Source organism: Artemia franciscana, chromosome 18 (assembly GCF_032884065.1).
Source record: "Artemia franciscana chromosome 18, ASM3288406v1, whole genome shotgun sequence".
In the NCBI taxonomy this organism is placed as follows: domain Eukaryota; kingdom Metazoa; phylum Arthropoda; class Branchiopoda; order Anostraca; family Artemiidae; genus Artemia; species Artemia franciscana.
Genome location: NC_088880.1, coordinates 10,897,130 through 10,920,200, shown reverse-complemented (window position 1 = coordinate 10,920,200; position 23,071 = coordinate 10,897,130). Strand labels below are relative to the sequence as shown.

The 23,071-nt window shown below is 35.1% G+C and overlaps 1 protein-coding gene across 2 annotated transcripts in view; it reads left to right on the top strand.

Moving 5' to 3' along the window:
* LOC136038599 (G1/S-specific cyclin-D2-like) overlaps positions 1–14,942 on the top strand; it is a 44,728-nt gene extending 29,786 nt beyond the window's left edge. For both annotated transcript variants that reach the window (XM_065721804.1, XM_065721805.1), the window contains exon 4: positions 10,953–14,942. In XM_065721804.1, the coding sequence (XP_065577876.1) occupies positions 10,953–11,263 (311 nt within the window). In that variant the 3' untranslated portion in view covers positions 11,264–14,942. The remainder of the gene's footprint in view (positions 1–10,952) is intronic.
* Positions 14,943–23,071: the final 8,129 nt, after the last annotated feature.

Below are 23,071 nucleotides of genomic sequence, written 5' to 3'. Positions count from 1 at the left end.
GAAACCCAATTAAAATATAAGGAGCAAATTGGGTCAAAATAATTCCTAAGACAACACTGGCTAAGCATGACAAGATGATGTGGCAGAAACTTTTCAATATCAAAACCTCCATTCACAAACTGTCTCCGTGACCCAGAGAAAGTGATGCAACGCATTTTTTGAAGAAAAAAAGAACTTCTTCTAAATATCTCAGGAACTAAATAAGAGAAGGAAAAGCAGATCACCGCCCTCTTGCCTAAATTTCGGATTTCTTCAAGCTGTTCTCAAATGGGGACAAGACAATGTATATTACAGTCACACTTTGATCCTTTTGATCTACACTGGACTCGGAAAATATTAGATCTGACTTAGATGTGATGGTGCCTAATTCAAGAACAATTATAAACCTTCGAAAAAATTCCAAACAATGAATTTTGAAGTAGAGTAGCCCAGCCCATCTGGTGAGGGGTTTAAATTAGGGATAGGGGAGTCTCCCTCATATTTTTAAAATTCCTATTTTGAAGTATTTTCATTGGAAAGCTACATTTTTAATATTCTCATCAAAAATACGCTTTTTGGTATTATGATTAAAAAATTGAAAAAAGAAACAACAACAAAATCCCCCCTAGACTTTTCAGATATATTTTGCCCCCTTATTACATTTCTATACATTGACACTGCTGCATCTGGTCTGTTATAGTCCATTGAAAGCCCCCTGAGTGCATTTCGTGTCTTGGGCCTACACAGTAATATGGTTCAATGGTGTCAACTCATGAAATATGAAGGAGATTTGTTATTTAAAATCTATGGGGGGTACTTTTCAACGAAAATAGTAAAAAATGGTTTTCTTTTCAATTAATTTGTGAAAAAGTTTTTTTTTAAGTCTAAGGGGGGAATTGCTCGCCAGATTCCCTCTTCTAAAGGTGATATGGTTCTAATACTACGTCTATGTACGAGTATGTACATTTTTAGCTTCCTGTAAACAAAAATAATTCCATTATTAAGCTTGTGAGTGAAAAACTTCTCCATGGGAAGTTCCATTTTGAAAGTAATCCCATTCTCCCGAATTTAATTGTCAAGTTTATATAAGATTAATAACAATCTTACTGCGCCTTTTGAATCACGCCAGTTTCCTAGATGGTAATTCAGATTTTTTTTTGATTTTTTTTTTTTTTTTTATTGCAACAAAGGATAAAGACACAAAGTTTCGTGGCTCTGGCGTCATCAGTAGAGTTCAAATAATTATTACTTGCATCTAAATCCTGATCTAAATTTTGAAGACCTCACATAACGTGAAACTTTGACCTTTTTTCACCCTTTCCCCTTAACCTCGTGTGATTCCAGTTCAATGTGTCTATATTTATTTTATGTCTGGACTTCAGTGTGTGTGGTAGAAATTTAATCCGGAGATTAGAAAAAGGTTGTTTTCCCAGGGTTGTCATCAGAAGCAAATGAATGAGATTCGGTTTTTATGGATAAGATTAGTAGGCCAAGCCTGGGTCATTGAGTGTCACAAAGTAAGTGATACATTTCCTTGGAAATAATTATGTTACAATAAACTTGGAATCAACAAGAGAAATTGATGCTTTAACGCTGTTGAATTTATCAATGCTTGTGGTACAAATCTAAGGTTAATTCTCGGGTTTAAAAAAACTACTTTAAACTACCCCAACATGTCTTACGTTTTCATTATCGGGGGGGGGGGGGGTCATAAAAACAAAATATTACTTTGAAATTTACAAAACAAGTGTAGAACTTTGGAAAAATTTCGGATTTCGGTGGAGGGGGCTGAGGCCCCATGTCCCTGTCCCTAAGGGTCAAACCTACGGAAGTGTATCAGTGTAAAATTGCGAAATAATTGGACATTTTTAACAGGCATCTCAGTTATTATGCAATATGCTATTTAATTCATCAATGGATTTATTTTTCAATATTGATACTGTACTCAATAAATGCACAATGACAAGTTGGTCGGGATAGGGGCTCATTGAACAAAAACAGAATGAGATGCAAAGCCTATTCTGTAGCTAAGATACCTCAGTTGAACCAGCTTATTTTCAGTTCGGCTATTTCTTAAAAATGGGGCGAAAATGAGGTGGATAACAGCTACGTTATTCCAATTTTGTTTTAGAGGAAGTTCCGTGTGTGTGTTTTTATGGGTTTTCGTGGTTATATTAAGTACCTTTTGCCATTCCATGTTCAAAGCATAAGTGGGACTAGACTGACTTCGGTGTGACCGAAAGCAGGGTTGCCAACTTGCACACGCTTCGTTTGAAATATACTCTTTTATACCTCAGCGGTGATGCGGAAGCCTTGGCAGCCGTGTGCGTGCGCGTGCGCATTTTTTGACTTGCACTCTTTTTGAGCAAAAATCATACTTTTTTGCCTTTACTTGCACTCTTTTGGAGTCAGCAGCTGGCAAACCTGACTGAAAGTCCATATTTATCTTGTTTCTTTACTTATTTAATTGATATTATCGCAAGACTTGCTCAATAGCATACATTCTATAAGTGTTATCTCGCTATAGAAATACTTCTAGAAACCATCTGCCGGATTTCTTAGGAGTAGCATATGTTTTCTTATCGACATGTCGCGTGGCACCAGGTGCTATTATTAAAGAAATATGGAAGATTACCGTCTACCCAGGTGATGCCTCCTCGTCACCTGCTTGAAGATGGACGGCCTTATTGATTGAATTCAACTCAGCTGCTTCTTGGGAATCTTAAGATGCGGGTATGGCAGTGCTGGACATACTAGTGGCGATAAATTTAAAGCCGTGGCCACCTGTTTTAAATTTACATATTAAATATGTCTAAGCACGAGCTATGTATCTTATCAGTTTAGAAGGTCGAAGGTTTAAGTGGGAGATCTCTATCTTTGAATAATTTACCACACAAAGTTTCTTTAACCCTTCCTTTGCATTGATGGCTGCAGTCTTAAGGGACATACCCTTCTTCCCAAAAAAGAATATATCCTCCTAATTGTTCAGCTTAGAAGCTCTGAAGATTTTATGACCTCATACCCCTAAAGAATTGTCCACATGGCCCTGTTCTCTTCACTGGCCTGCAAAATTATTGCCACGATTCATTAAATCAGTAGCTATCATGACTTGCAAATATGCTCCTTGAGAGAGATGGTACCAGTGCCCTGAAATGGAGTTCTTTTTTATTTACGTTGTACCATTCTTCCAAAGGGTATGGATATCCCGGTAGAAAAATTCCTATCTCAGACCACGTTCAGCTCGGATGCTGTAATTTAAACGGCGTTAAGAAACCTTTGTCCGACTGAGGTCAGGGGGTTCGGGATTTTGACTCCCCCCCCGCCTCCCCCGAAATGTTTGTATGACTCGTAAAACGTAACCAAAAATGAATATACACAAATTTCTAGTGCGTTTCTAAGTGTTTTTGTACCCCCCCCCCTTCTGAAAAAATACTGGATATGGCCCTGACTGAGGTTTTCAGTTTCTATCCTTAAACTCAGTGTTTGATCAGCTATTTATCTCCTTATCCCGTATTTTATTTTGGTTTTCAAGACATATATAAATTTCAAGGGTTTTTTTTGCAAAATGAATTGTAATTCTTTTGCTCATTCGCAGAAATAGCTTGAAACTTACTTTTTTTCCTATTTTTTGGTATTTCAAAGGCTAGGAGAACTCTTTTGGACACACAACTTGTAAATCCAAAACGATTAAAAACAAACCCCCAAATAGACTTTTTTTTCGGTTTTTCTAATCTACATTAAAATTTGTGTATTCTAATATCGTCTTTGAATTTCCAATGTCTGAGACAAGTGATAGTTAAAACAACCCTGTGATATTACATTATGATACGTAATATTCACCCCTAACTGTTGCGGGTATAGGATCTTTAACTTTTAAATGCCAACTACTACCCTTTAAACGGTATATTGTCATACATTTGGTATACTGGGGTAGACTGACGTCATCACAAATCTAGCTTTGGAATATAATAGAGGCAGATGGAGATGGAAATTAGAGGGGACTCAGGCCAGGTGGTTGCTTGTTTTTCATTTACATAACCCGTAGAATTCTCCCCGCTCTATTCACCCCTCTTGATTTCGATTCCATAACTGTAAATAATGGTTCAACTATCCCTAAGCATTGCCTCTAATATGACGCTTTGTTTTTACTTGTATTTAGTGGTATGCCCAGGAAGGGGTCAGGTATTGGGGACGGATGCCCCCATAACGAAAAAAGTAAAAATATACTGCGCACTTTCAAGTTGTACAGATTTGGTTCAAAGATCCCTCTTTGGAGATGCAATATAATAGGGCTAGAGAATGTAGTTTGCTTTTTTTTTTGGGGGGGGGGGGGTAAGACTTCTTCCTTCCATAAAAAGACCTCATATTCCCTCCTAAATGTTTGATTGTGTGTGCATTTACTCTCATAAGATCAAGTGTTAATTAAAAAAAAATATGTTTCTAGGATAAAGTCTCAAAGGAAAATCCTGCCTTTGCAACGGCTGAAATTTGCTGCTTCAGAGATTGTCCCCTTTTACTCTTTTCACCTTTTTAGCCATTATCCTATCTCTCTTTTAAGTTTTGGGCTTTCCTAAAACTGATTAATTTTCACTTTTGTAACGTGCTTTTTATGTTGTTGTCTTTGTTCAAAGACGTCATTTTGGGGGGAGGAGGTCTTGTCCTACTATAGTCTTAGTAAATAATAAGGAAAATATATTTACAATAAGAAATGTCAAGATTCGACTCGGGCACTTGCATATCGGTATTTTGAAGGTGAAGGAAACCGTCAAAACTGCTAATATTTGCTAAAAAAAAAAGAAAGAAAAAAAAAGTTAATGGTGTGGGAAGGGTTAGAAATGGAGTTGTTTCAAGTGGAGCCGAGTCCGTGCACGTTCATTGCGAATTCTCGGGCTCCTCGTCTCTGTGTTCATGATATATCGGTCACTATTTTCGTTCGCGTTTTTAAATTTTACATTTGAAACGGAAATTTATCTGTATTCTAACCAAAGGTTAATTCATTTTTTGTTGTTGTTTTTTTTCCCTTTTTTTGGGGGGGGGGGTCAAAATTATATGCATTTTGTTACGCTTTATGAGTCGGGCATTTGGGGGGGGGGCAAACTCTGTACCCCCTCTTTAGACAGCCTTCATTCTAAGCTGCTACTTCGAATCAAATTTAGGTAATAGAAAGAAGGCAACAGATGAAATTCGGACGCATACAAAGGAATTCTTGAGACTATTCCATTCAGGGTTGCCATATGTTACTTCCGGGCAATCTACCCAAATCTCAATTTGAGTAATTAACTTTCTTGAGATGAAAAAAAAAACATCCTAGAATAATTATAAGTCTTGAAAATATCTAGTATATATACTTCCGTCAATCTTCATGTTATTATGGAAGAAATTGTCTTATTGGAAATTATTCTACTCTGTTATTATCATTTGGCAAAGATATATATAAAAGGGAGTGAGGATCTCCTGTAGGCGGAACCGGTTTCCTTTTTGTCTCGAATGCATTCCATTCTTGCGTAAGTAAGATAGGACTCAGAAAAGTGATTATAACCATTTTATATGTATAATCAACAAGGATTGAATAAAATTTTAGTTGCCGGATTCAGCCCTTTTTCAGCCCCCGGATTCAGCCCGGAAAGCACAACAAAGCAGTTGTGCTCTGTGGTTTTCTTGTGTAAAGATTTGTTGCGTGTTGCATATTAAAATTTGTTGCGTGTTTGCGTGTTATTTAAGATTTTAATATCTGGCTTGCGAAAAAAAAAGACAAATAAAGCTTATAATTTGCCTATTGCCTATTATTTATTTATTACATATTACCTATTATTGTGTCTATTAATTTGGCTATTACCTTAATTCGCACTTCAGAGCGATAAGGTCCAGTGGGTCTGTGTGCTAATGTGCGATAAGGTCCAATGGATCTATGGCTAGAGACATGGATAGGTGTCTTGTTGGTTTTGTTTTTCTATGAAAAAAATATACTGTTGTAGGATTCACAGGGCTGAAACTTTGGTGCACTTTTAATGGGGATTTTAAATCAGGGAAAAAATGTTTAAAACTATGTGTATCAAAATGGGTCCATCAAACTCATCTTGGTATAATTCTCGTTCTTCTCCCCCCTCCCCTCTTTTACATTTTGATTCTTAAGTGTTGCTTTATTTATTTTTTTTTAAATGTGTTATGCATTTATAGGAAATAATAAGTTTGTTTGCCCAAAAAGATGTTATTCGAGGGGGTGCCCACTTTCTACCATCTGGTGTATATCTCAGAAAGATAGTGTCCTGCACAGTTTCGCCGTGCTTGTCATAATTTCCGGTACGCTTTGTAAATTTCTCGAAACGAATAGCACGCGGCACGTGGTGCACTTGATTTTTTGAATGTGGGTGCGCTCTTGGTTATATTAACAGAGATTGAAGGGATTTACGCCCCCTCTCTATGAGTACTTTAAAAATTAGCTTGGGTAAATGGCCTAGCCAGTCCCTTCCCTTCTTGACATGTTCTATGTCAGAATTCATTTAACAGCGTTTTTCAATGCCTAACCGAAATAAATATTCAAATCAATAAAACCACTTACTATATAAGTCCTTCTATCAAGATTAGCCAGTTTACTCGACAAAAATGTTGCGACTTAAAAACTTTTCTTTTGGCTTTGTATTTCGCACAAAAGAACCAATCAAATTTGAATGAGATACTTTCGTCGAAGGAGACAAATTCATTGGATGCAAGCTCCCAGCTTAGCAAAGTTAACGACTAATCAAGGTTAAAAAGGCGGGTCTCTAAGTAATGTAACTTCATTGCAAAAATACGCCACACAACTTAACCAGTGGATATATGTGGCACCTTTCAACACGGAAGTGTATGGCAGTCATTTCTGTTATTAAGTGTCTTTACAAAAGTATTTTAAAAAGATGTAAACATAATAAATGTGAATGTATATATGACGTGTAAGAAACACTGATATAAAGTTGCTATAATTTCAATTGGTCACTGATAAATGTGATTTTTCTTTACATCTTCGGTACATGGCTTTAACTTTGTATTTTGTCATTCTTAATTATTCGTATCTAGACATTTAGCTCTAATTATTAATTTATCTGCAGAAGGAGGGGGGCTGTATGGACCATTCTTGGGTGAAAGTGTTTATGCTTAAATACTTTCAATACAATGATTATTATTTCTATTAATTATTTCCAGACATGCTGCTATTATTTAAAGGGTCGTTCACATTGGATGGTCAAACGGTAACTCAAAATTCTTTCAATGCATGGATTACAGATAATGACTAAATATTTAGCAATGTCATTGAAGACCTTATCCTAAATATGTTCACAATAGGGATTTACAAGGCATTGTACAATACTTCTTGAGACTAGGGAGGTCTTCTTTAAATTTGCGAGTTGAATATGGTTTTGGTAATACGAAAGGCAGTATGATACACGTTGTTAATTTTACTACGCAAAATAAGAGGGAACCTGAAAACGCGTTTTGGACTTACCGGTTGTTAGTTACGAACTTGGAAACTAACAAAACCTGCAAGAAAGGTTTTCATCTAGCCTTTAAGAAAACACAAAACCCAAATTCAAGGCTTCTGACTTGAAGGGTTTTTGCGACTCGTAAAGACGTAACAAAAATTAATATAAATGAATTTCTGATGTGATCTTTAAATTTTTTTGTAACTCCCCCCACTAAAAAAAAATGCTTGATACGACCCTGCCCAAATTGTACAAGTGTAAAAAAGATCACACTTATTTTATATACGTGTAATTATTTCGAAGTTTTCGTTTCTAGCAACAATATATATATATATATAGTTATAACTTTATAGTTAGTACTGTCTCTTGGAGACCATTGCCCCCTCCTTACTTCTGTGAATGGTGCCCGGGATACTAGACTCCGTCACTCCCTCTACTGTACCTCAGCCTTCGCCCTCACCCCATCCAGTGGCTTCTTATACCTGGCTTATTAATGACCTTGGATCATTGAGATACGGGGATCGCAACTTCAAGTTGCTTTTTTACTTGGAACATAATGGCAAATGTTGTGTTTTGAAGCAAAAAAAATAGGAGACATTTAGTAATTAAGTGGGAGTCATCAATTGATTCAACGGGACAAGAAAAATATATATTTACGATAAAACTAACCCTAGCCCTGTTTTTTTGCAGGGGACGTATTTTAATATTGGACGACCAATCTGACAATGGGTATTTATAAGAATATGAATGTGTGTACAGATTTAGCCTAACCTCTATTAGGTTAAACTGTTAGTTGCGTCCTATTCACTAAGGAAGTTCAGCATTCAATGGAAACTGCCTAACTTGAACGAATAAGAGGAAAATAAGATCATTAAAACCTCATTTTAAAGATGGGAAGAAAGCGATGAAATAGCCATGCAACATACTTGATAATAAATAGCTTGTTCTTGCTGTTACGAATAAGGGGCTACGCACTAAGGTGCTGCCTGTACACTGTACTTATGGTATGAAGTTGAAGGGGGATTTTAATGGAGTAAGAGATTTACGCCTAAAAGAATAAGGCCAGAGTCAGAACCAAAGGGGAAAGAGCATGAGGCACTAAGTTGTGCACACGCGCGCGACAGTGCACAACCCCTTGTTTCATCACCAATTCACAGATGGTGTTTACATCCGAGAGATAATACCGTAAATCCATTGTTATGTATTATTACTTAGCTTCTATTCACCTGAACATCTGCGGGGTTTTAAAAACAGGTGGGTTGGGGGTAGTGGTCCCACTTTAAAAAGTGGCATTTAAATATCCCTTGTTATACCATGAATTTGCTCTTAATTTAAATCATCTGTTTCCTCTGTTTTATGTTGCTGTTTTGTTATCGCTATACTTTATCAATAATTTGAGTAAAGTGCTATTGTTATTTGGGTAGTATGTCTAATTTCCTCTCAAAGGTGATGTTTAAAATTTTCACGGGAAACATCCGCCTTCCCAGTATAGTTAAAAAAATGTTTTAAAAATAGAAAACTCGAATTTTAAGTCGTTAGATGGTAAAAAAGGGCTTCCTCTACTCTATGCGGCTTGCCTTGTTAAAAACAAAAGAGGGGGATAGATGAGGTGAACTAGGTCCAAAGGGTACTAAAAATAAAAGAAATAACAGAACATTTTAAGTAGAAACAAAATTAAAGAAAACGATTAAGAACAAAACGATAAAATAAGGAAAAATATATTTTGATAAACTAAAAGATGAATCTACACGTCATTTATTTTAGTTATTTGCCTAAATTGATTTCTGTGACCTAATTTTATATATAAATTTAATTTTGTATGTTAATATAAATATATAATAAAATATAATTAATATAAATATATATAATTTTATTTTATATATTTTCCCTCCCACTTTTACTAATTCTGTGCTGTTTCTAAGCGTTTATTCATTTGACAACCGTGTGACTACGGTCTTGTATATTTTATGACCATTTGGAATCAGGGGAATAGAAAAACTTGGGTTTCTATCCAAAGGAACCGACCGGAAAACATCTATAGGGACACCATTACAGATGTTGAAAATGCCGCTTATTACTTAAATACAACCTATTTGGGTTTCTTCCACAGTTCCTAGAACGTTCAATGAACCCAGAAACCTTGCATTAACGTGCTAGGACTCACTCAGTTGTCTAAACATTTTTGAGACTTGAAAATAACGAATTTTCGAAAATAACGAAAAAAAACATTTTTGAGATTTATGAAAAATAACGAAATAAAAATTTTATGCAAGTATTACGCATAATCTAGGTTAATGTTATCAAGTTTGAAAAAACGAATATATATTTTTTATTATTATATTGTATTCTCTGTCTTAATAAAAAGAAATGTTATATGCTTCTATATTTTCATTTTGTGAATGAAACAGGCAGTGTTGTTGAAGAAATATATTTTAAAGATGAATATTAAAGAAATGAATTAAAGAAGAATTTTAAAGAAATATATTAAAAATTGAAGAAATATATTTTTGCAGCATGGATTGAATGTATTTTATTTTGCTAGAAGTGATAATTCTTATTTTGGTTCCTTCGCAGATAAGAGCGAAATTGTCCCCAACGTCATGCACCTTGACATATTATGTTAATGAATTGCTCCGATTGTGGCCATGACTACTTTCGCCAAAATTTAAAATATGTCCCATGTGCCCCTCCCTTTAAAATTAACTCTTTCCTATGTTCCTGGTCGAGATTATATAGGTTGCTTTCGATAATCCAACGATCTACATTATAAACAAACCAAAATTCAAGTTAATAACATGTACTTGAAGGATTTCTATGATTGTATTCCTTGTGTCGACTTCTTTCTGAATCTAACTATACGACCTTCTTTAGCTGTACGACCTAAAGCTTGTCTAGGGTGGGGGGGGGGCAGCCGATTCTTTGAAGGGAGGCTTATAAATGCTTCCCGAAATCCTTTGAATATAGTTTTTTAGAAACTCATCATTCTATATTACGCTAAAACTCGACCATTAGCATTTTCCATGTTCTACTTTTCCGGCGATACTATAATATAATAAACTCACTGTCCTACTTCCAATTTCCAGAAAAAAAAGACCATAAAAGCGATTTGACACAAATCACACTAAGGTGTAAATAACAGCTTCTTGTTCTAAGAATTCAATTCAAAAGTTAAATTGGGCAATATTTAATATCAAGATCGATATATCTATATATCGGACCAAAAATCAATATTGAATATCGAAACGTAAATGTCGATATTGGAAACGATATTTGGAAATTTTTATTTATTTCAAGCTTTTTCAACCGTCTACCAGTGAACATTCAACAAAAAATTCCAACATACAAAAAGTTCTCCTTAATATCTAGTGTAAATTTGAAGTTCTACGTGGCAGCTGCCCCCTGACTCCCTTCCCTACGGCCATGTAAATAGTGGCTGTCCTTTGGACATATGACTTAACTATTATTATTATTTTCTTTCAGAACTCCCTTTATTCTATTAACATTTTTTTTTTTCAGAATACGAATTCATGCAAACAGCGCCATCTTTACTCGCCTCAGCCTGTGTCACCTTAGCCATCACTGACTTAAAAATAGAGAGGGCAGCCAACATCCTCGATTTGATGGTGCAATACACCAACGGTGATCGAATGAGAATATGTTCTGTTTTACACCGAATTAAGACATTAATAGCTCAACAGCTTGCCGAATTAGATGTTCTTCGGCAAAAAAGTGCGCATGTTGGCAATGCTGCCTCTAAACACCAAGAAGTATTAGATGCAGATGGAAACCCGGAAACACCTACGGATGTTCAAGATGTTATTTTTTAAATGTTACATTCTCTGTTTTCTTAAGGCTATAAGAACTTAGTTTCTAATGTATCTGGATGCATAAATCATCCAACCACGAGATAAAAAAATCGTATTAATTAATTAAAATGGGGGATGCGTTAGACCAATGCCCCCTCCCATCTTTCCTACAAATATAAGATTTTTACGATTTTTTGTATTTGCCGTATAGTTTGTGCGTATTTTAAATACCCTCCCTCCTGAAAGAGAATTCATACCTGATTGAGGTCTATTAACTTCTTGAGCCCCTTCCTAAGCCTAAAAAGCGGTTTTTAAGCTTTTGGCAATACGTATTTTAATGAAGTTGTTTATTGCAGCGAGTTAAGATATGTCTTGTTTCTCTAGTAATTTTGTATGGTTCCTAAATATGTAGAAGCTTTTTGGGGGAGTGGGGGTGATCCAAACTATAAAAACGGGAAATGGAAAAAAATCGTGAAAATTATGTCCTTTTGGGGGACTTGGGCCCAAAAGCCTTCACCCCGTGTGCGTATCTTGTATACTCATTTTTCTCTTTTTTTCTTGTAGCTGGTATTTTATACTTTTTTTTCTGAAGATCTTGGGCATACGAGGATATTGCAAAACTATGTTTATTTAAAATAAGAGGTTTTATTTATGCCCACCATTATGTAGAAATATAAAAGAATAACATGATACTTTAACTTGCATAAGACATTCCTTTGGAACTAGTGTATAAGGTAATATTACTTACAAGAAAATCAGTAAAAAAAGGCTCTGTAAGTGATAATATTATTCAGAACTATATTGATTAACCTTATCGAAAACACAAAAACGGACGTTTTTGTGTGACTATCCCCCTTTTTGTGGATAGCAGTCAAATAGAGAGCTTTTGGGAACACGATTTCAGTTCGGGGAAATTTTTCAAATGCGCTCTCACCTTAGTCAGGACAAAAATAACCCGCCCATAACCAAACTTCTTTGAGTTCCCAAAACAGGCTTTTTGCACTATTAAAATTTATTTTTAAATTATTATGGGTGTGTTCTGCAAGGCAATTATCATTAATTATAATTATTTTCGTCCCGAAACACCAGGTAATATAAAACCTTGTTAATTTTTATTTCAATGGAGGAAGGGCTAGAGTATGTACCTCATTTACTTATTATAGGCATGCAAGGGGTTGTATTCTAATCCATTTCTAAGCAATCCTAAGCCATTTTAGGATGAAGGTAGTAACAAATAATGATAAATGCTTTTGGAACCACTGAGTTACCAATTCACTGTGTTACCAATTGTTCTCGTACGTGCCTTAACGAAACAAAGTACTTAACGTTTTTATAGCCTTTGAATTTTTTTTGTTTTAATGCTTTTATTTCTTGCATGAAATAAATAAAACTCACAACTCAAACATATCATAACAATTATTAGAATTCCATAGTTTTTTATGTACCTACCTCGCTTACGCTCCTTCTCCGACCGCAGACGTATTTCATCGCATAGCTCATATAGATAATCGCAATAGTTTTATGTTAATTTTTTTCCTACTGTTTTTCGTAGTAGTTTTATAGTAAAATAAAAGCGTGCCCGGATGCGTAAATACTAGCTTTTGTCTTCGTATACTGTAAAGCCGTTTTTTATCCCCTTTTTTAAATAAAGTATTTTGTTTTTTATGCTTATGTGTTAAATATGTTTATTATGCATTGTCTTTTAAAGTTAATATAAGTTTTTATACCTGAGCACGTCCAGAAATTTTGAAGGGAAAAGTGAGATATTTCAGTTTTCAAAAGAAGGGAAAGAGTATAAAACCAGAACCCCTCTTCCCTTATCAGAGAGTAGCTAAGTTTTGTTCACAAATTGAGCTCCAGCCTGACTCAAACCATGTGATCGATGCTACTAATATTGTGAGCTTTCCCTTATTCTAACAAGCGGAAATCTCCTTCACCGCTTATTGCTATTTGGAAAACTTTATTTTAGACATTACTACAAAATGGGCAATATATTATATACATTGAAGGTCGTAACCAGGGTTTTTGTTCGAGGGGGGGGGCTATATATTCATTTTTGTTACGTTTATACGAGTCGTACAAAAAATTCGGGGGGGTGCAACATGAATTTGGTATTGAACACCTAATATCAAGTAAAAGGCAACGGTAAAGGGGGGCAGCTACTGTCAAAACCACAACAGCAAGTAATGTACAAAATCTATAATATTCGTAATGTTCATGACGCTTGTCTTGGGTTAAAGTTTCTTCTGACCATGAAGATATTTTACAAGTGCCCTTGGGAAGTCCCCATGCATCAATGAGAATAAGCTATATATAGGCTATACAGTTTTCACAAGGTCATTCAGGTTTACAAATAGAAGTTGTTGCTAAAATGAGGTGAAAAACAGAAGTTTGGTGAACAATTTAGAATGCAGTGCAGGCGCCTGCACGTCCACAAGGTCATTCAGGTTTACAAATAGAAGTTGTTGCTAAAATAAAGTGAAAAACAGAAGTTTGTTGAACAATTTAGAGTGCAGTGCAGGCGCCTGCACGTTCTAAGGGATTTTTTCTTGGGGGAGGGGGTATCATGGATATCAGGCTGATCATGCCTCTTTTTATATTAATCTGTGGTAGAGTTTAAAAAAAATGACTTCCATTTTTGTTTGGAAGGTCAATGCACATGCCTTGAATGCCTTTAATCAGAAATTATGGGTGTATCTTTTATAGTTGAAACCCATTTTCTGTAATAAATTGCAATAATAAAGGATTTGTTTTATAATGAACCATTTAAGCAAAGGAATTTGTTGCCATGGTGTAATTTTTTAGTAATTACAACCAAGGTTGTATCCAGGGGGGTCGCACTCCCCCCGAAATGTTTGCCCGACTCGTAAAAACGCAACAAAAATGAATATAAACGAATTTTTGATGCGTTTTTTGTACCCCCTCCTAAAAAAATCATTTTTAAATCCCCCCAAAAAATAAAAATCCTCGATATGACCCCGATTGCAACTTATAAAGGTTTCGCTCATGAGAATTCGTTCTTTCATTAGATCCTATCAGGGGTCCCGAAACTTATATGAATTCTGCCTTTTTGACCTATGAAAAGCATATCTTTTGCAATGGAGAGGATTAAAGAGTAGATGACCCATATCATTCAGGAAGTGCTGTTTCCTTCAAGATTACTCCAATGCTTATTTAAGCCAATTAGAGCTTTTCATAGATTTTTTCAGCCAATAAGAAAATTCTGAGCATTGGGTTCAAATTAAGGTTAGCTAAAGCTTGGTATTTGTTAAATCTTAATGTGAATGGGCCACATTTTTAAGGCATGTTTCTTAAAAAGGAAGAGACCACGTCTAAGAATAGAAAAGAATCCAATTCCCCGACAAAAATTCTGGATGTTAGAAAAACGTATATATTATCGTATTAGAATAGTTCTTTAAGGCGAATTAACAATTTAGATTAATAAAACATGTGTTTTTAAAGGGGAATTATTTTACAGTTATTTATGTGAAAGAAAGTGCCCAGTTTCTTTTGCACATACTTCTAGTCTTCGCTAAGAATATTTTCCTGGTATTAGAAAGACATGCTTTTTTTAGGTTTTCAGTCGAAGTTTTGTTCAAGGTCGAGACTTGTAAAGTTCTGCTTTTGTAGTGTATATAAGTTTCGTCATTTATGTATAAACATGTCCTTTTTTCTGAAATAAAAGTATTTGATTACTTTACCTATCTACTTATTCTCTTATATAGATTTAGTACTATGATGATACTAATCATATTTCTAAGACTTCGCCGATTTACGAAATGAATGCATCTAGGCTGTATCCAAGGGAAAATGGGTTAGGGGTTTAACCCCCTCCCCCCGAAATGTTTGTCAGATTTGTGAAAACGTAAAAAAAATGAATATGAACGAACTTTGATCCGTTTTTATGGCTCTTGGTATCTATCAAGTGACATATAGCGATCGCAAATTCTGTCGGTCGATTGGTCGGTCTGTCTGTCTGTCCTGGTTTTACTACTTTAGGCACTTCCAAGTAAGCTAGGACGATTAAATTTGGCAGGCGTATCAGGAACCAGACCAGATTAAATTAGAAATTGTCGTTTCCCCGATTTGATCATCTGGGGGGAGTGGGGGATGGTTAAATACGAAAAATTAGAAAAATGAGGTATTTTAATCGGGATGAAACATGGTGGGAAAAATAAGCAGAAGTCCTAGATACGTGATTGAAATAATCGGAACGGATCCACTCTATTTGGGGGGGGGGTCATTCTGAAAAAGGAGAAATTTTTAACTTAGGAGTGATGGGATCTTAATGAAATGTCATATTTAGAACGACCTCGTAACTCATCTATTATTTTAAATCCCGACCGGATCCAGCGTCATTTGGGGGGGGGGGGGATCTTGGAAAACACTTAAAGCGGAGAGATCAGGATGAAACTTAGTGGGAAGAATAAGCTCAAGTCCAAGATACGTGACTGACATAACCGGACTGTATCCGCTCTCTTTGGTGGAGTTGGGGGGGGGGGGGGTTAATTCTGAAAAATTAGAAAAATTGAGGTATTTTCAACTTAAGAACGGGTGACTGGATCTTACTGAAATTTGATATTTAGAAGTAACTCATGTCTCAGAGCTCTTATTTAAATCCCGACCAGATCTGTTCACATTGGGGGGAATCCGAAAATCTTGGAAAACGCTTAGAGTGGAGAAATCGGGATGAAACTTGATGGGTAGAATAAGCAAATGTCGTAGATAAGGGATTGATTTAACCGTACTGGATTCGCTCTCTTTGGGGGAGTTAGGGGGTGGGGTTCAGTGCTTTGGCGAGTTTGGTGCTTCTGGACGTGCTAGGACGATGAAAATTGGTAGGCGTGTCAGGGAGCTGCACAAATTGACTTGATAAAGTCACTTCCCCCGATTTGACCATCTGGGGGGTTGAAGGGAGAGGGGAAATTAGAAAAAATGAGGTATTTATAACTTACGAGTGGGTGATCGTTTTTAATGAATTTTGATATTTAGAAGGATCTCGTGACTCAGAGCTCTTATTTTAAATCCCGACCGGCACTAAGCCTCTGATTTTCCTTTTAAATTAATCTATTGATTCTTAGAACTTCGCTAGAGCTCTTGGCTCTTCCGGCCTCGTCAAAAGTGCCATATGAGCTTTTAGCTCTTGTTTAAGTTTATTTTACCCAAGACAAGCGTCATGAACTTTACGAATATAAAAAGTTTATTACGCCTTCTAAAGAAGCTCAAATCATGTGAAATTTTTGGTCGTATGTATTTTGTGGTATTTTTCTTTAAGTGCCAATGACAGCACGAATGAAATTTGATTTTTTTTTTTTTTTTTTTATATATAATTAATAGTTAAGTCGAAACTCGCACAACCATAATGATTTAAAAAAAAATAAATTGTGAATTCAATTCTTAACGAAAAGTACATCCATATGTAATTGTATAGTTGTACAATTTGGTAGTAGCATTTAGCAGCAGGCGCCAAATATTAACAAAATAGAAACGGTGAAAATCAGAAGGAAATTAGCAAACAATGTGTAGCACCAAAAAGCTTCAGAATTTAGCTTATTTGTTATCTTGGACTTTAACAGATTAATGCTATTTGAATTTTTACGGACGAACAGCGTTGTCAAAATTTACTGATCAGTTTGTTTATTTATTTTCACGCTTCAGCGGGGCAACGCTGACAAAAATGGGGCAAAAGATAAATCCTAGTCTAGTATTTGATGCTTGATTTTCAAAATATTTTTCCAAGCCAAAATAGGAATGAAATCTCAGCAAAATGAAATCCAATATTATAATCCAATAATTATAATACACATGTATGCATAGCACATAATCTACAGTACAAGGATACCATATCATGGTTCCAGCGGTAGACGCAATCTAGTAAAGAACGGGATCTAACCCATAGTAACCAAAATTTTTAAACGTGCTTTGAAAGAACTGTCAAGTGAGGAATTGTACGTTGAAAACCACTAGTAACCACATCGAATGTGTGAATAATTTTTTTGGACCACACTGCATATTTATAAGGAAACAGGTAAAACTTTAACAATAATGGAGTGAAAAAATATTCCTTCTATTAATAATAAAAGTCCGAATATTCGGCGTTCACAGCTAGATTATCAAAGGAAAAAAAAAAAATAATAGACTTAGCTTAAACGAAACATACTGAAGAAAGGTGAGAAAAAGCAATCATCTTGTTAGATTCCAATATCAGAAGAAAGTTAAAATAAAAACTATTTTGCTTTATCCATCCTTGTGCATTATGCTGTAGCACCTTCATTACCATTCTGGACTTAATTTAGGTATGAGTTTTATTTTGCTTTTTGTTTCGTTTCTGTCTAGTGTTAGTGTTTGTTTCTTTATCTCTATTTTCCTTTATAATTATGGCTTAGGCTAAATATTTTACTGTTCATTAAAGCTTCAGGATGTGAAGCCGAAATATTCGCACTTTTGTTATTGTTAGTGCAATTAAGTTTTTTTGTTGTTGTCTTATTAAAAAGTTAGAAGCCACTGGGTAGAATTTCAGGCCGCATCTAGTATTTTCCTACGGGGGATGATACGAAAAAAAATTTATGAACGTGTCAAAAATGTTTTATTTTTTTATTTTATTATGCTTTTACGAGTTGGACAAACATTTTATTGGGCAGGGGGATCAAACCCCTAACCACCCTGAATACGGCCTTGGTCGGGAAACAACTTTCATTGCTTATTCTTTTCTGCTCCACTGAGAATCGTAACACCTTCAGTGAACCATTGTATCAATAAGGTAGTATGTATTCTGGGAAAAAAGTGGACTAATCAATTCTACTCGCTCACTTTTCAAATGTGCTGCGTAGACCGCAATTTGCCAACATATGTCACATAATACCCTTAGAATTACCTTAGAATTACCATTATAATTACCATTAGAATTACCTTACTTCTGTTAAATCCTCTTGATTTTTGCCCTAAGGATTCAAAAATTTTGCTTCAATCCTCAAGTCCTTTTATGGTGTATATGAGGGTTTTTTGAAAAACGATATTTTAAAAGAAAAATCTATCTTTTTTTTTGTTAGAATCACAGTGTGCAAAAAAAAAAGTTACCACTAGAAATTAGACGTTTTCCAATTTCTGTAGGTGAGAACTTCATTGAGTTCCAGTGCTAAGATATTTCGTATTGAATGCTTAGAACTTCTTATTGGAATATTTTTCAAGACATTTTATTACAAAGCCAACTCCATGTTCATTCCAGATATTTAAACTTACAAGGGGTTGCCATTTTTGATTTTCAAGTTTTCCCGTAAAATCTGATTTATGTTTCATAAAAGTCCGCCTATTATAATCATAGGCTTGGGCTTATTTGGGGGGTCGAAATCCATGAAATCGCGAAATAAATGGGGAATCGTGTGGCGAATAAAAGAAGTTAAAAACCCTGAGATTTCGATTTGCCAACCCTCCTTTGTATGTCCTATATTCAAATTTTACCGAAATATTTGCATTGGAATGATGTGTCAAATACTTTGTTTTAAACACTGGCTATTGTCAAAATAAATGAACACGATGAAAATACCAATCGAAACTGGTCAACAGAAATTTATCAGCCTTTTCCATTTGTACTAGTGTCCTTGGAAAAAGCTCCTTGCTATGCACCACAATGCCCTTGTTGCGCACCACAACGGCCAAATTGATGATACGCAATAAATTCATTGGTGGAAGTTTTTTGAAGCTAGGTGGGTGTGTTGATTCAAAACGTGGCAAGTTACACGTCCCAAATTTTACTATGAGCAAGAGTTACATCTGGGGTTTTTCGTTTGTTTTTTACAAGTAGTTTCTCATAGAAAAATAAATTTTGGCGTGATGGTCAAACCCTAACCCCCCCCCCCCCATCTCCACCTGTATACGGCCTTGATTGTCTTGAACACTCAGATTACGACTGAAATCAATAATAGCAAAAAAAAAATACAATTTATGGTAAGTAAATAAATTTTGCATTTGACTAGAAAGTTTATTTTAATGAAAGAAAGGCGATTTATAAAGTTTGTTAAATAAATTTGTCTTTCATCGCATAAATTAATAATAATGACGGCTATTTAACCATTGCCGATGATTAGGACTTTTGTTATGCCAACCCCAAGCACATAAACCCGGGTTTGTATGTGTCCTCTTGTTTGTACAGCCCAGGTTCTTTCTAGCACTTTGAGAAGGTCACCCTCATCCTAGACGGTCAGGTTAGTAGCGCTGTCGAATTCGCTGTTCCAAAAGAGCTTTTAACGGTACTTTTCTGTTATCCTGACCACATTCAAAAAGTGAAGTTATGTTAATCATAATGAAATATATCAAAACCTGTTGAAAATATAATACTTTAGTGACAAATTTTGGAAACTACAACCGAGAATTATGGAAACCAGGCCGCCAAGAATGCATTATATGAAATACCTAAACTAACCAACTCTATATGTTAAATATTTAATTAAAATACACCTAAAGAGTAGTTTATCTCACTCAGTCTAAGCTTACTATAACCGAAAATAAACAGAGTAACTTGTTTTACTCAGATCAAGTACTTGAGTGCGTCCGGGATAATAGAGAAGTACCGTTTTGACTTTAAAGCGAATCATCGAAGCGTTGTAAGGAAGAAAACGTTGATTCCATAGTCAAAATTTTCATTTAGAATAATTCACAAACTCATTAATATATTTTGACTTCTTTTTTAATTGTCGTAATCCGTCATTTCTGAATGAATTAAGAAAAATATTACACTTAATAATTTGAATTAGAATCTATGCTGTGATATTTATTTTCTTCTTTTTAAAATCCCTGCGATTTGCTTTAAAATCCAATTTTAAGTTGCGTACATTCCTTAAGCTGTATGATAACATGTCAGTTATTTCGCAATTTAGACAAGGTTTCAGACGAGAGGAAGCTGTCTGGAAATTAGGCAATACTGTTCATTATTCCTCTCAGAACCATTGCCGAAAGACTTCGATTGCAATCATTTTCATAAGTAGTATTGAACTTGGTTGCTATCGACAAGTATACAAGGAAAATTCGATTACTAAAATGAATCTTCCGCTTTATGAAGAAGAGGAAGAAAGTCAGCCTATGAATAAATTAGCAATTCACAATTAAATTTACAAAAATCACATAGCTGAATAAACCAACAAATAACTATAAACAGACAAAACGAACAAAAAAACTATTCTAGATTGAAACACTTACGAGCCATGGGCGCCGGCAAGGGGGGCCATGCCCCCTAAAATTCGAATATATAATAATTATAAGGAAACCAAAGGAAAAAGAGCAGAATAGGGGAAAACCGTGGAAAAAATGTGTGTTACCCCGCTGTTGGCTGCCTGCCAATAGTTTTTAACCCTTAGTAACGAAAATTTAAGTTCTTCTTTGGGACTGAGTGACCCATTTCCAGTTTTCCATATTCTATATGGTTTGGTTGGATTAACAAAAAAAAAAAAAAAAAAAAAAAAAAATCAGTTTCTTCATAGTAATGAATGGTAAGTAAATAACGATTCTTGGCATTAACGAAAGTATAAGAGCCTAACTATTTATAACATTCAATCAAAGAATCAGCTTTTTATGGTGATCCTATTTATTACTAATTAGTTTAGTTATTAGTACAAAAGAAATTTCGTATAATTATAGAAAACACAAGAAAAATAAATTAATAAGGGGCCATTTTCGGTAAAAATATGCCGTCAATTTTTGCTTGCATTACAAGAGTACCCGTGAGCTGATATATGCAGCCACTATAATCAGAAATATTTCTTCTGAACGGAATGCTGGGAATTTTGGTATTTTCCCCTGAACAGATGCGTTTGTTTGATTGTTTATTATCATTTATTTTTTTTCCAGGAGTGATTGTATTTATCTAGTTGTCACTTTGAAAAAGAGGTAATTTTTTACAGTTATAAAGCATAAAGGTGTCGAATATATTGGTTTTTAGTATTCAAAATTAGACTAAAAATATTGAATTAAAAGTTTTTATTTAATTTTCTTAGTTTTAGTTTTAATGTTATACTTTGGGCCAAGCTACTTTGAAAATGCGTTACTTTTATAAACAATTGAGTCTAAAGGCATTACATACTTTGGTATTTGATAACTAAGTTCAAAACAGTCGATATTTTTTAAAAATATATGTCTAACGCTTCGGCATTGCTCAACGGAACTGAATGATGGGAGTCAATAATATCTTAGTTTTTGCAAGTAAGCTATTGTTTTGTATATTTTTGTAGTTAACTGATTTCTTTATTTTTATTAAATTTTATTTTAATTGACACACTTACTGCATTGCCTTTGAAAAATGTGTCTCTATGCTTCATTACATAAGAAACAAACAAGTTTTTTCAACTGAAAGTGAGGAGCAACTTTAAAACTTAAAACGAACAGAAATTATTGCGTACATGAGGGGGGTTGTCTCCCTCTTCAACACCTCACTCTTCACGCTACAGTTTTTCGGCAGTTTAAAAAAAGGTACCAATTGTTCTAATTATACAACCCTTGTGTTTCATGAGCTGTTTTTATAGAATTGGGACAAAATTTAAACTTTAGCGTAAGAAACGAGGTGTTGACGAGGGGGCAACCCCTTGTATACGTAATAATTTCTGTTCTTTTTAAGTTTTACTGTTGCTCCTTACTTTCAGTTGAAAAAACTTGTTATATTTAAATTTAATTTCTGATCGTTTTTCAAGTAACGCCAGGATACCTGGCTCCACCTCCACGGAAAAATCGCCCTCCCCACAGAAATATCCTCTGGGCTATTCAATCCTTGCGAATATTTACTCTGGACAATTACCCTTAGGCTACCATCTCCACGCGTAAAATTGAACTGGTAAAGAGAAAGCAAGACACATAAAGAAATTTGGTATAGGAATTCTGGCAAATTCGCCCAGTGTAAAACTTCCCCTGAAAAGTTCACCCCCTGGAAACTTCCCTCTCCATGAAAAATTTTCTCTGTGCAAAATCCTCCCAGTAGAAAATTTGTCCTAGCAGGACGAATTTTTGTCAGATAAAATCTTATCTTTCCAATTTCAAATTTTCTTTAAAAATTTGAAAGGGGCCAAACTTCACAGTATAGAGTAAGGAGCAAAGGAGGAGACAGCCCCCTTAATATAAAGAATAATCTGTTCAAATAGCTATCAAATCTGTTCCTTGCTTTCATTTGAAAAGCTCTTTTTTTATGGCACTTGGTATTAACCAAGTGACAATAGCAATCGCAAATTCTGTCGGTCCCGGTTTTGCTACTTTAGGCACTTCCAGGTAAGCTAGGACGATGAAATTCGGCAGGCGTATCAGGGACCAGAGCAGATTAAATTAGAAATAGTTTTTTTCCCGATTTGACTACCTGGGGGGAAGTGGGGGCCGGTTAATTTGGAAAAAATAGAAAAAATGAAGTATTTTTAACTTACGAACGGTTGATCAGATTTTAATGAAATGTGATGTTTGGAAGGATATCGCGTCTCAGAGCTCTTATTTTAAATCCCGACCGGATCTGGTGACATTGGGGGGAGTTGGAGGGGGAACCTAAAATCTTGGAAAACACTAAGAATGGAGGGATCGGGATGAAACCTGGTGGGAAAAATAAGCACAAGTCCCAGATACATGATTGACATAACCGGAACAGATCTGCTCTCTTTGGGGTAGTTGGGTTGGGGGGGGAGGTTAATTCTGAAAAATTAGAAAAAATGAGGTATTTTTAACTTACGAACGGGTGATCGGACCTTAATGAAATTTGATATTTAGCAGGATATTGTACTTAAAAGCTCTTATTTTAAATTCCGACCAGATCCTGTGACATTGAGGGGAGTTGGATGGGGAAACCGGAATTCTTGGAAAATGTGAAAA